Consider the following 15,158-nt stretch of genomic DNA (forward strand, 5'->3'; position numbering starts at 1 on the left):
AGTATTTCAATATTCCTCCCTCCCTTTTTAGTTTTCTTGGGGCGCCATTTATTCTCTCTTGGAGAGACTTTACACCACCCACACAGGAACATTGGTTTCCCCGGGGAGAAAGTTTTGTGTTGCAACCTGCTCGTACATCTACAAATTGCCAGGCTGTCATTGTGCAAATTGTACTTATTTAGAGAGAATGAAAAAAGGGGTTACTTGATTGGGCATAATTGAACTAATCACACCTACTCACAATGTAATCTCATTATAGTACGCTTTCAGCTCCGCCACAGGTGGACCAAAATTGCCAAAAGCCATTTAAGTTCACATCATATACCATTGACCCAGCTTTATGGTGTGAGATTTAACGATGAAGCCTTAAAAAAAGAGAAAAATCTAGTGTGAGCAGTGGTGCTGTGGATGCCATTATCAGTTTTTGGCTGTCTTTGAGCAACCAGTAACACTTAAGCCACCATTCAGTTGAATTTTCTGTTATCAAGTTATAACCATAATGCATCTGGAAAGTACTAAAGCTTTTCAAAAATGGTAATGATAGATAACAATCCCTTGTTATCTATCATTACCATGTTGTAGTGAATAATTTAGGAGTACAGATCAATAAATGAGTTTCTGACAATTACTGTTGCTATGTCACGAGTAGAAATTGAAAGTTTAAAAGGTTTCATATGTAAGAGTCAGAAATTCCTTCTCATTAGTGAAACTGGTAGTGGTTAAGCTGCTGTCGACATCCTGTTGCTCGTGCCCACACATGCCATCTTTTTCCTCACTCACTCTTCTCATAATAATATAAAAGATCTCTGATGTTGTGTTCTGCACCATGTTACAGGAAAGCATCTCTCCCTCCCAGTCACTTCCTATATGTGCCCTCGCTCGCTCATACACAAACATACACACACAGAGAGTCCTGAGGGTGGGTCTATCAAGCTGGATAAAGGACAAGCTTATTTCGTTAAGCAATTTACACCAAAGAGCTAGCATGCTCCATAGCAGGCTAATTGTCAAGCTTAATATAGCTGTGTGTCAAATAATGTCTGACGGGTGGAAACACACCCCTAAAGATGGTTCCATCAAGTGTCTTTTTGCACTCTCGTCACTAAAGGAAAAAAGAAAATCAAATGAAGTCGTGACCATGACCCTCTGCCGTGTTTAAGTGTATTCAGGGGAAATCACGCAATCATTCTATACAAAATGTATGCTGCTTAAATAATTTGCCTATAGTAATCAAGTAGTCTGTTTATAATGTTCCTTTTGGGGCTTTTCATACAGTTTTTTTTAATTTCATTTAAAAAAATGATACTAATGATATACATATATGGTATGCAGGGTACTTAGTGGCTGTGGCACATTGAAAAAGAAAGTAATTTTCTTTCAATGAAAAACATAATTCATTTCATCTGGTTATTTTAGGATTATTAAACCACATTGGAAGAAAAAATCCACAATTGACGGAGATGATTTTAACCTGTGCAGTCTTTTAACAATGTTGTATCATGTAAAACCTTTGTACCAAGCCATTACATCAGTCATCATATGTAACAGAATTGGACATACTTACACAACAGGCACCGTGATAGATTTTTAGTATGTTAATATTGTCAGTGGACATCGTAATGGGTAAACACAATGTGGAGATGAATTTGACAGATGACACCGTAGCTTCCTCATTACGCTTTACTCCAGGGATCCTTAGCACAACTCAATTTCCAGCCCACTAGCTCACAAAATCATTATCCTAAATATGATTTGCACAATAAAGAAGTCTAACTAATGTGTAATATATTTTGTGTTGCTCAGAAGAGGAGAGAGTGAGATGTGGAAAGATGTGTTGTTAATCTTATTCTGCATCTTATTTTGTCATGTGCTTTCTCTCTCTTCTCCTCCTTTCTTTTCTCTTTATCTCACCCTCTCTCTCTCTGTGTGTGTAGGGTATATTTAATGTCATTAGTGGGTTTCCTTCTCACTATTATTGTTATGTGTCTGTGTTTTTCTCACTTTAGGTGACCGAAACAAGGACAGGACCTCTTGGATGCAGTAACTATGACAACCTCGACTCTGTCAGCTCCGTTTTGGTTCAGAGCCCTGAAAACAAGATTCATTTGCAAGGTTGGCCATCCATAATTGAACTCCCCCAATTTCTGATGGAATTGTCACAGTGTCTGTTCTCTGGCAAGCTTATAACTGCAGCACGAGAGTGTCAGAACGCATTTAGCTTCAATCAATCTTTCTTTTTCTCTTTTCTTTTTTTTTCTGCCACGCATGCTTGCATAGTTCTGAAGTGAATCCCAGACAGTAAAGATTCGGAACAAAAGCAGCAGAACTGTGCAGTAAAAATAAAACTTTAAGTGAATCTCAGCGTATTGCATGTGACGCCAAGCATATGTCAAGTGTGGCAGAAAACTAGAGAAAATGAGTGCAGGGCTTTCAATGATTTACAGATCTAGCATCCAACAACATTCTAAACACATTTTCTGCAATACCTAAAGTACTTACACTTCCTTTGTCATTCATCTGTGTGACATTGCCATGTTTGTGTCCCATTTTCGTCCTTGCCCCAGGCCTCCAGGCCATTCTGCCAGAGTATCTGAGGGCCAGGTTTGTGCAGGCAGCTCTCAGCTATATAGGATGTAATGAGGAGGGCCAGTTCGCATGCCGGGACAATGACTGCTGGTGCCAGTGTGCCGTGGACTACCCACAGTGTAATTGCCCCGAGGTGGATCTGAGGGCTATGGAAGCCAGTTTGCTGCAAATCCGAGATTCCTGGAACATGGCCAACCAAGACTTTGAGGAGTCAGGTCAGTGTTTTCCTTTTAACACTCATTCAATGGTTGCGACCCTCCCACCGACAGCAAATTACACCCTATTGTTAGAGGAGCCGATGGCCAAAGAAAACAAAGACAGAAAGGCAAGGAAAACAAGAGACAATTACATCCAATCCATGTAATGGGAATACATCAATACATAGAGGGGCAATTTTAAAGCAGCATCTTGCTAAATTGTTTGAAAACAACACAGAAGAGCATCTCATCCCTATTAACTCAAATTACAAAAAATGTGATTTGTTTTCCCAAAGTCTCAGTGTGTTTGGTTTGGCAACAGCTTATAAATTCTTACATAAAAGTCTAACAACAAAATGTAATCTGTCAAATAGAAGCACTTTTACGCATTTTTATCTCTCTTGAATTTGTTAACTTGAGGTAATAAAAAAACAAGTAAATCTCATTATATGTCATTTTATACTGCAATAACATTATATATTGTAATATTGTAAGATCCCTGCTAATTCAATTTATTGATAGAAAATGTTTTCAATAATCTGATGAATTTAATGTTTGACGAATGGAAGTATCTCATCACCTTAATGCAAAAATCCTGTAAATCCAATACTGCCATAAAGCTGTCCTGCTTATTGATTGGCAACGTTTCCCTTAGTGGTCTAATACAGCCAGAGATATTAAAGGGATAGCTGACTTGGTAAAAAAAAAAAAAAAAAAATGGTACAGCAAAATCTCCAACAGTTGACAAATGTGTCCTCTTTCAATAGATACACCACACTGTCAAATCATCTAACCCTCTGAATTTGATGATTACCTACCTGAGTCTGTCTATGTGTAGAAATTGCAAAGAGCAGCTATCTCAATGTCCTGCAAATGAAAGAGTAGCATTGACAGTAATGTGCTTGGGTCAACAATGATTCAGTCAAATTGGGGCTCTGCTGTACTGTAAGAGGGGCTGTCATACTCCAAAAGCACACCACAGTTGCTGTAATCTGTAAGCACTCTATGGTGTAACCTTTGTGTGTGTGTGTGTGTGTGTGTGTGTGTGTGTGTGTGTGTGTGTGTGTGTGTGTGTGTGTGTGTGGTTCAATTGTAGCCATTTTATTAGTTCACTTTATTTATTCCAGCTGCAGAAAACAAAGATATCAGTCATCCACTAACAATTGTGCGAGCAGTGTTCATAAACACAGTGTGAAGTGGCCAAGGCTTTCAAATAAGCTTTTTGGGCACAGTCTGGCACACATGTTGACCATTAGCACAAATGATACTCCTTCACAGTGGTGTATATCATCTTTTTTTAATCTCTCAACCAACTTCTGTTTCTGTGTCCTGTTGTCATTATTAAAGCTGTTACTGTGAGCTGCACCCACAGACTGTCTCAGTCACTTCCAACCCAGGCTTAAACTGTTCTTTGTGAACCTTGCTGGCTCAGTGTGTCATTATCGGGTATACGTATCTATACTGAGGGCAACTTTATTAGCACACAGCTGGAAATAAGTTAACATCAAGGTTTCCTGAGAACCGAAGTTGCAATACTGTATTAAAATAAAATGTAACTCTCTTGGATACACTTGTGTATTTGATCTAATAGGAACACATGTGCATCAGTAGTAGAGAGATTAATATTCATGACTGTTAAACAAGGTTTCCACAGTCAGCTGATTGCATATTGGAAATGTTAGAGCTGGGCAAAATGGCAATATTTATCAACATCATATTTTATACATAATTTAATATATGCTGCCAGTTTGAGGAGAATCCTGATTATTGCTGAAGCCTGAAGAAACCTGAGCATTCAGTAGATAAAGTTAAGAATTTAGTTTATTAATGTTAGAAATAGAATAACCTAATGTAAACATTTAACTGTGCAAACATAGCTTGATTTAGCATATATCTTGTGATTAAGAAGAATATACTGATAACATCTCAATGTCAACATTTAACTTTGCAAACATGCTTCACCTGCCGTAACAAAAAAATACATGTTAGCTTGTAACTTATTAAAATAATATAAATAAAACTCAAATCTGAGACAAAAAAAAGGATAATTACAGTCACAAAGGTCTTACCTTACACTCAACTGATGTAAAAAGATGAAATGAATTTAATAATAAATATATAATAATACATTTGTTCTGGTTTTACATCTCTCAAGTGTTTTAATGGTTAAAACCTGAACAGAACATCCAGTGATTATGCTGAATCTTTTATATATCACAGTAGTAGTTTTCTTTCTGAAGCAACTCAGGTGTTAGTGGGTAGCTTTATGATGCTACTCCGTTTACTAGCTTTGAGCTTAGCCTAACTTAGCAGTTAACTTAGCAGTCAAAGCAGCCTCATTAAAACAATAGCACGTGATGTCTGTTTAACCGTTGCAGTCAGGATATCTCTACTAAATAAATGAGAAAGAGTGTCTGTGAGTTAGAGCAGCTTTTATTGGCTAACTTTACTTTAGACATGACATAGTTTTAGTCCTGCTAATGATAGCAGTAGCGTAGCGTTGTCATATTTGGCTAGTGGCAGGAAATACATCTATCCATATCAATGCTTATCATCGTTGTCAACATAAGTTTTACTGTAATCCTATATCGTCATTGTTTTATCGCCCAGTCTTTGTAAATGGATCCAGTAAGTTACTCCAATGCCTGATACAGTCACCTGCAGAACTTTAGTTTTCAATAGGTTAAATAATAGTCATATGATGGTATGTATTGACATTATGTAACGCATTGAAAACTAAGATCCACTGACACGTCAGGAGGTAGCCTACAATATGAACATTGATGCAAAAAGGCTGTTTCAAAATGTTTTGTAATTTTGACGTAGAAGTCAATTAATTTAAAAATATTAAACTAACCCAGGTACCAATACACACTGTATTATTTGTAACCTCATAATTTAGCAATGTAAAAAGAATTGGCTAAATGCGCCTCTTGATACACATCATTACCCTCCAACCCCGGTTATTTTTAATAATGCCCACAGTGTCTGCATTTGTGCTCCTCCAAATCTGACAGTGTCTTCTATTTTTAAAATCATACAAAAAGGGAAGCGTTGTTACCGTCCTCAATTCAGTGCCTGACAAGATTATAATGGGTGAGTAGAGAGTGAGTTTTCAGGGATGAGGTATCATTGTCTTGGAGATAAAATAATGGTCTAGTTTAGCAGTAATTTGCAGTTTTTTTGCTTCCCCAGCTGAACTCGATACTATGAGCTTACTGATTCTGAATGTATGTAATTCACTGATATCTTTTAATTAGTTGTATGCAGCCTCATTTAATATAGATGGAGAATATATTTCACCGGAGAGGCCTGGCAAAAATATCAACGTACACTAGTTATTCATTATAATAATTATCATTTGGCTGTTGAGTTTCATGCATAGAGCAGATGGGCAATCCTAGTAATAACAACAATAATAATAATAGCAATACATGCATGCATACATGTATTCAGAAAACAAATAAACCTAACGATTAACTATCTACAGCTGTGAGATGGTGGTGGGTGGTACCGAAGTTAAAACATTAAAGCACACTGAAAAATACAGAGGAGCATGTTCTTGCCCTGTGATCCCTGTTAAGCATGTTGAGCTTTTTAACAGCTTCACATATGGACCATTTTGACCTCTTTATAGCACAAAACAATTGACATGAGAAATACACAGTATGTTTATAATTATGGACTGCCCTCCCTGATGACATGAGGAGCTGCGGTTCCATCAGTACATTTAAAACCAATTAAAATGTTGGCTAAAAGCTTCTCAGCTCTCTAACCACTGGCTCTACATTGTATGTGCTGTGCTATTGTGTGTAGCTTTGTATTTTGTATGTGCACTGTGTGTGTTTATACTTTGTACTGTTAATGTAATGCTGCTGTTATTATTTGCCTACTAAAGGGATCACAGATTAAGATGAGCTATAATGTAACTCTTGTACACTACATCAAATGGTAACGTTCATGTTTAACACTGTTCATAGTCCCAATAAACAAATTACTACTACTACCTATTACACAACCTGAAAGAGATGGACGAGAGCATAAGCTTGCCTATTAAAATAAATAAATACAGCGCTGATGAGGCAATTAAAAATTTGGACTGTTTTTTATTTTACTAGGAGCTAGTATCCACTAGAGCTAGGAGAGAACGGCGTGCCACAAAGGTCCCAGACTGGATTAAAATCCAGCCAAGCATAGTGCTTAGACCACTGGGACAATCGCTTATGAGCCACTATTTGAATGTAATTTCTAAAGGACAAATGTAGTGATTTATACTATATATAATAATAATACATTGTATTTAAAGCGCCTCTCATGACAACCAAGGACACTCTGCGAATCGAATAAAAAACAATCAAAGAAACCAAGCCATAAAAATATATAACCAGCAACAACCAAGCAACAACAATAAAATAAATCTATACCCAAGTATAGAGTACTATACTCTATGTGTTTATTACTGTCAACAAATCCCATGAACAGACCAAAACCTAATATGTTTTAGATTACCCAGCCTCTGAACATGTATGAATTAAATGTACAAATATGGAAGCTACGCTGTGTGATTTTTCTTCACAGCGGGAGGTTGTCTCTAATGTAAGAATGTAGGCCGTGGAAAGCACCTCAGAACCCTTTTAATATACCTTATTAGGAGCTGTTTAATCACCTTATTAATTTCACAGGAATATGTAATATACCTTGCCTAATCACCAGGGAAACCACTGACATTTAATTGGTTTTCTAATCAGATGCTGTATTATCAAGATAACGTTAACTAATTACAAACAGTGCGGTCATTTTCTCATCAGTGTTGCTCTTGTATTGATTTTCCGTACAAGGAATCATAATCATGAAGATGATAATGATATTGTTATTTAATGCCTTGGAAATGTAATCTGTTTACAGTACATTGTGCATTCAGCTAAGATCAGCCCTGAAGGTCTGACAGATATTACCCTCTTTGCTCCTTCTCCATTATACTTTACAACAAACAGTCCTGCAGCATAAGCCCTGGAAAAGCTGTTGGCTGTTCATTAATAACAGGAGAAAAAGACTGTACCTTAACCCTGTATTTAGCTCTGCCTTTTCCCATTTGCATATGTGTCAAACAATATTACTACCAGTTTGCCTCTGAGCTGTTCAGCCCATGTGAACTCTGCAAAGTGTTTCTCTGATTTGGTCGGACTGAATTAGCCAAATATCTTTAGAAGAAGGTGAGAGGGTAATTTTAGCCTTTATGTCTGAAAAGAAAAGATTACTAACTCTCATCTCTCATCTCATCTCTCCACGCTTCCAGAAGAGTTTCAGAACTTTGTCCGAAGGCTTCCCACGTTCTACGCCCTGAACACGTCTGCCATCCAGTACTTCTGGAAGATGGAGCCGGCCATTCATCAGCGCTACAAACAGCTGGAGCTCAGCACCCAGCAGCTCGTGAGCAAAGCGCGACGCATCGTCAGCAAGCTCTTCACCCTCAGCAAGAGATGTCGAACTCAGCCTAAAATTATTATGCTGAGAGAGAGGTGAGAAACTGATAAGTATTCCTGCTGACCTTTCTGTTGACATGGATGTGGAAGCGTGTCTGTGTGTGTGTGCATGCGTGCCCGTGTGTGGTCGTGCATGTGTGAAAATAAGCAAGAAATTCCAAAAGCCTGCAGCCACATCCAGAGTCCTTTCAACCAAGCTGTGAACGGCAGTGCTCATTTATTTTCTTCAGCCCACTCTGTGCGCAGCGCTTTGTTATCCCCTGAACTAGGCATTATGCTAATAATACACAAAATATATTAGCGCTTTGATATTCAACTGAGGTCCCACTAAAGTGAGCTATAGTGTCACACCTGATGGCTTGGCTGCAGTCCCAGCCCAGGTCTCCTTTACACTCAGGATATCAAAGCTATCCTCCTGTGAAATTAAAGTTTGCAGTGTTTTAAAGGAATTCGCTGTGATGCCTGTGCCTGTGAAAAAATCATAGACAAAAAAAAGTTTTTCTATATATCCTCGGTAGATTGTTCTATTTCTATTTTTGTGTTCCTCACAAAACTTTAGTCATACAGTCTGTAGACTCGAAGCTTATGAGAAGAAAATAAATCTGATTATGAGAGTGCGGCTGGGTTTATTTTAGATGCTATTTCATGTGAGAAAGCAGCTATTCATCCTCTGTGGCTTTTAGCTACAGCCTCCCACTGCCCACCTTCATCACCTTCACTTCACTTTTACTTTTTTTTTTAACTCTATCAACATTTTACCAATCACGTACAGAGCTGTTCAAACTCTTAACCTCAAAGTAGAGCTGCTACAAAGTCATTTTCTCATAATCTTTATCATTTTTTTTAACGATGTACTTACGTTTTAGCATTTAGCTCAAAAGCCAATGATCTGTGGAGGTGGTGCACATTTTTTTGTGTCCGAGCTCACAAAATATGACAGATAAACTGCAAAAAATGGCAGTTTGCAATGAAATTATGTCTGGCCGATGGAGATAATAAGCCAAATACAATTGTGCAGCCATGTGTTCATTGAATGAAACGTTTAATATTTTTGAAACGCTTCAGCTGGACAGTATCTGTGACAAATTGTGGGAGAGCAGTAAATGCAGTAATGAGATATAGTTGGATTAATGAAAGTAATACTTATTTTGGATCCTGCTGTGATATAACCCGATGCTCTTAAAACATCTAAAGAACAGTCTTTTTCCTCAGTTCAAAACCAAGCAGTCAAAATATAACATCCACTACTTCTATCAATTGAAAAATGTTATTCTCCTCTATATTAAAATCTATTAATTATGGGATATAGTTTTTTTAATGTTGCATTTAAAAATCTGCTTATACAGATATTAGTGAAAAGCTGGTGGATCCTGTTGTAATTCTTTGGAGGACATTCTATAATTGTCTTGTTCTTCACACACACAAAAAGAAGTACAATGATTTCCTCTAATCGTCAGTCTTTCCATATTGCCTTGTGTGTAATGACCTACTTCATGAAGGATTAGTTTTCTCCTTTTTATAAAACAGAATATTAATGCATCTTTGCTGCCATTATTCATGTAGTGATGCATCATGGTCTTTGTCAGATGAAGAAAAAGCAAACAGAAAATATTGTATACTTTGTTTTAGTTTTTTTTCTTTTCAACTTCACACCATTAATCCATTCTGAAGATTCCACTGTAACTTCCTCAATCTTTGGAGATAAAGATAAAGGTATGTTTTCTCAGCTTTGAGCCCCACTGTCGAGAAGAATAAAAGACGTGTCAGAATAGCTGAGATGGTTTTTTTGTGGTTCACAAAGTAAATAAACATCACTTTTAACTGAGGAATGTAGTGCATCTTCTGCGGGAGGGAAAAAGTTTTGTTCACTGGTGAAAATGTAATCTGCGGCAGTAGGAGAAAGTTGGTTTGCTGCATTGATCTGTGTGAAATGAAATGAGCTGACAGACAGGGAACAGATTGCAGAGTGAACACCCGGCTTGTCTTTGGCCCGTACTGCACACCGCTCCTCCACAACAGTTTATATGTCCTGCTGACACAGTGCGCTTTAGTGTGGCGGGACAGCTTCCTCTCTCCTGCTGTGCACAGCCGCATCTATGGAGGTGAGATATGCACAACTGAATCTGAACCGATGGGTTTCTGAGAAGCAGGGAACTGTTAAGACCTTTAACACATATTATTGTCTGTCTCTTGACAAAATGTAACAAGATATAAAATTTAATGATTTGAGAAAATGTCTTATGCACATTTTAATTTCCCTGCATGCTGTATTCAGCTACACACATTGTGATTGTGGAATATTGTTTTACAGTGGCTCATTTAAAGTGTTAGTGTTGAGGCTGATTTGACAAACACTGCAACAAACTCAAGTTTTCTATAGACATAATAAATTACCTTTTACCATTTGCATGATGTGAACATAGGGAGTGATACTTTACACTGGAATTAACATACCATAAAGTTTGTCACAAATAAAGAACAGAAAACAGAATATGTCATGATTTTAGACAGCAGGTGTGTTTTTCTTCACATAGGTATAATTAGCCCAGTATGTTTTCTTCTATAGTAGTTACTTAATTATGGTGGAATTGACAACATTTACAGCATTTTCATATTGCTTAACGAACACAGCACAAGCTGACTGCTGTTTATTTCCTGAGCATTATTGATTCTGACAACATAGGCATATAAAAATGCCAGAGTAGAATGTGCAACAACAGGTTTCTTCCCCATATGGTGCATAATTACTAGATCATCTTACATAGTGTAGCATCATATTATTATAGTTGCTTTGGGATTCCTGAATTATGATAATTATGTCTGAGATAGTCAGTGGTTTTGAAATGCTGAAATATGAACCTGGTTTGCAGAGTTTTGAAAGAAAGTTGTCTGACTCTTCTTTACCATTTCATTATTGTCTTTGATCTAATATTTATCTTTAATGTTAACATTCTGTGGTGAACTCCCCAGTGCCCGGCACACTATGCAGCCTAGCTATTATTTTGTTGGCAGCTGCATGAGTACATTTATTTCCCCCTTTCGAAATGTGTTTTTTAAGGTAGATTATTTATACATGCACCATTGTTTCCCTTAAATTAATTTAGCTGCTGTGCATGACCACAATAACAAAACCGCTACAGAACAAAAGTGGATCCAGAAAAATGTGACAGATGTGAAACAAAGAAAGTGAAAAACTGATCTAAGACATTATATTCTTGTCATGCGGTCCATCTGCTACTTTTTCGCAAACAGCCTCAAGAATTTTGATTTACTATTAGAGTTTGTATCTTTGGATAAATAATACATTTTTCTGTTGTTACTTTTATCGTCCTTATCACTAGATCTGAATCATAACTCTGGGCTGAATGATAAATGGAGTCTTAAAATGCCATGAAAGACTAAAAACATGAATTGATAGTTGTACCTGTGTAGCCTACATTTTGATTCAAAGCCACACGTTGTCCTCCTACTTTAAATATATATTAGCATACTACATGTGTATCAGTCTACAGCTAAAAGTAGTTCCCTACAAAAACACAGTTTATTGCTGTTTAAGTAGCATTTACTAAAAACTACAGTGCCCAGGTGTTATTAAAAAAATAATGAGCCTTTGTTAAATATGAAATGAAACATTTGTGACTTGTTCTTAAGGATTTACACTGTCAGCAATAATTCATCTGCTCAGTTTGAGTGCCACTGAACAAGTTAGAAAGGATTTAAGGACAATCTAACACATACTTGTTTTTGGTCTTTTCGTAGGACTTGCTAACAATGAGAAAAATATAAAAATGAGAGGTTTATCTTTTAAGTTTTCCGCTGCTGTTCCACCCTTTTGTGTGTGTTTTTTTTTCTGTTCTATAACAAGTGTGACTTCCATTAGTATGCCTCACTTAAAAACCCACATGTGGAGTTTCTACCACCAGGATGTGCAGAGGTGTATCGCATATTGCCAATGATTATTTCTACCTGCCTCTTTCATTATTGACTCATGTGTGCTCTGAAAAGGAAAGCTCAAAAATAAAGTGAATAGTGCATACCTGGATCTAGGTGTGCAGAAATTCCTTTCATCAAATATGTTTCTGAGGAGAAATTATTTCATAGATAAATTTATATGTACAGTGAATCTAACATATTGGCTCTCTGTTTCAGACCCTTCACTTACTGGATGAACTACATCCTCTCCATCATGTACTGCAGTGAGAACAACCACATTGGCTCATATCTTGAGGAGACCCGGAGTTGCTCCTGCCCCTACGAGCATCCCCCCTGCCAGGGTGTGATCCCCTGCACGGTGGGCGAGGGCACCTCCTGCGCCTCCTGCTCCTATGAGAACCGCTCCCGCTGCGCCACCTGCAACCCAGGTTATATGCTGAGCCAGGGGTTGTGCCGCAACGAAGTACCCGACTCCACTGACCACTACATCGGCTTTGAGACGGACCTGCAGGACCTGGAGTTACGCTACCTTTTGCAGAAACGTGACAACCGCATCAGCATCCACGGGATCTTTGTCAGCAATGATGTCAGGCTGAATAACTGGTTCGACCCGTCATGGAGGAAGAGGATGCTGCTGACTCTGAAAAGTAATAAATACAAGTCAAACCATGTCCACATGCTCCTGGGGATGTCTCTTCAGATCTGCCTTACCAAGAACAGCACTCTGGATCCCATGCTGTCTGTATATATCAATCCATTTGGGGGTAGTCACTCTGAGAGTTGGATCATGCCCATTGACCAGAACAACTACCCAGACTGGGAGAGGACTAAATTAGACCTCCCCTACGACTGTTACAACTGGACATTGACTTTGGGCAATAAGTGGAAAACATTTTTTGAGACAATCCACTTTTACCTCCGGAGCCGGATCAGAGGCCCCTCCCCTACTGGAAATGGAACAGTATATTACGAACCTTTGGAGTACCTGGAGCCGGGGCGAAATCTAGGCTACATGAAGATCAACAGCATCCAGGTGTATGGCTATAGTATGCACTTTGACCCAGAAGCGATCCAGGACTTGATTTTACAGCTCGATTACCCGTACACTCAGGGATCGCAGGACTCGGCCCTGCTGCAGCTGCTGGAGATCCGGGATCGGGTCAACAGGCTCTCCCCGCCTGGAGCTCAGCCTCTGGACCTCTTCTCCTGTCTGCTGCGGCACCGGCTCAAACTCTCCACTACAGACGTTGCCAGGATCCAGGCAGCGCTGCAGACTTTCAGTGCCAAGCAGCCCAACTCGATGGAATATGAAACAACCAAATTATGTAGCTAATAAGTGGGCAGGAGGCCAGGTGCACAGATGGCAGAGCAGTTATCACACATGCCTGATGATGGTTAAGAGCAATTCTGGAGCCATGCAAGGGACATTTGGGGGGCATTTTCATTGTCATCATGAATCTCAAGAGTGCATTTGAGATTCTCATGTCAGCTTTCGTATGAATTTGTACAACATAGTAGAATTAAGGAGGATTTCACCAAACTTGCCTCATAGCTTCTTTTTTTTTTCTCTCCAGAAGAATATAATAACTTTGACAGTTGATAATATAAATTTCAAACTCTGCCATCACTGATATGTTGCCAACGTGCTAACGTTTGTAGATTGCACAAAATTTGAATCACTCACATACGTAAATGAAAGCTTTTGCTGATGAAGTATTACCCAAGCAATGTAATCATCTCACAAATATATAAACATTTCAACACCAGCGTGATTTTTCTTTTGTTGTTGTTTATTTAATTTGTAATTTTTCTCATTACATGTATTTTTGGGGGGTAAAATAAATAAAAATAATTGTTTTAATATCATCACTTTCCCTTTTAACCTTTAGTAGGACATGATGGGCACCTCGTTGTTTTCGGCTTTCCATGCAACAATAAAATCACTCCTCTTTTTTTTTTTGGTTTGTAACTCTATTACACATTTTTTTGTATGAAAAGAATAAAACAAATGAATAAACAGATGATGTATTACTCCAGATTTGCCGAGGAAAAAAATGACACCACCATCACAATATATGTTACATGTGCTTTTATTTTTATAATACTGTTGTTTGTGAAACAAAAGTTACAAAAACACTGTCTATAAAATGTATAATACAATTTGTTAATACACTAAATAAAAAACATTTTTATGTGTGGTCTATAGAAAGTGTACATGTCGTATGTGTGATACCACTGAGGGTTTTTAAACAGACCTTTTTGACGTATATCGCGGAAGGAACAGCAACACCTGGCACCCGCTTCCCCTGCTGTGCCTTATGTCAGATCTCTTCTGTGAAGAAGTTCTTGGCCCCGTTCCTAAGTGGATAAGCGAGTTACCTTGATTTGACTGTTGATTACTTGACACAAGGCTGGATTTCTCAGTTCTTCAAAGCCAGCTTAAAATTTATCAGGAGCTGTTGACAGAGAGCCAACTTTTTGAAGCCAAACCTGTGAAGGTGCAGCTTATTCCCTATTAGATCATAACCAAGTTGTTCTACGGTAAACTCCAAATATGAAATCATTGTCAGATACAAACTATACTTTTTCTAAGCGGTACGTAGGTTCTTGAGAAACGACTGAAATTCTTGGATGTAATTATTACACTTTAATGAGGAGTCAAAAACCTTCCTAAAATAAACATATACAACAATATAAAATAATTGTACTTACTATAAAAAATAATAATAATTCAAATATAGTTTGGAATATATTGAAAAAGACAAACACAATTTATTTAGGTATAACATGATAGGAATAGGCTATTTTTACAGATGACATTTTGGAAATTAATGACAACTGAACTCCATTTAGTTACTTGGGTTTCAGGATTGTGATATTGTGCTTACTGGCTCACTGTCATAGTATCATGGCATACTGGGAGTACAACACAACCATTGTTTTTCTTATTAGTAACAAC

At 37.8% G+C, this 15,158-nt stretch overlaps 1 protein-coding gene across 1 annotated transcript in view; it reads left to right on the forward strand.

Annotated features, from left to right (window-relative positions):
• Window positions 1-13,532, forward strand: part of brinp3a.1 (bone morphogenetic protein/retinoic acid inducible neural-specific 3a, tandem duplicate 1) — a 47,285-nt gene extending 33,753 nt beyond the window's left edge. The window contains exons 4-7 of the mRNA XM_062424316.1: window positions 2,007-2,112; window positions 2,565-2,801; window positions 8,080-8,302; window positions 12,416-13,532. Of these exons, the coding sequence (XP_062280300.1) occupies window positions 2,007-2,112; window positions 2,565-2,801; window positions 8,080-8,302; window positions 12,416-13,532 (1,683 nt within the window). The remainder of the gene's footprint in view (window positions 1-2,006; window positions 2,113-2,564; window positions 2,802-8,079; window positions 8,303-12,415) is intronic.
• The last annotated feature ends 1,626 nt before the right edge of the window (window positions 13,533-15,158 follow it).

This window comes from Scomber scombrus, chromosome 8 (assembly GCF_963691925.1).
Source record: "Scomber scombrus chromosome 8, fScoSco1.1, whole genome shotgun sequence".
In the NCBI taxonomy this organism is placed as follows: Eukaryota; Metazoa; Chordata; class Actinopteri; order Scombriformes; family Scombridae; genus Scomber; species Scomber scombrus.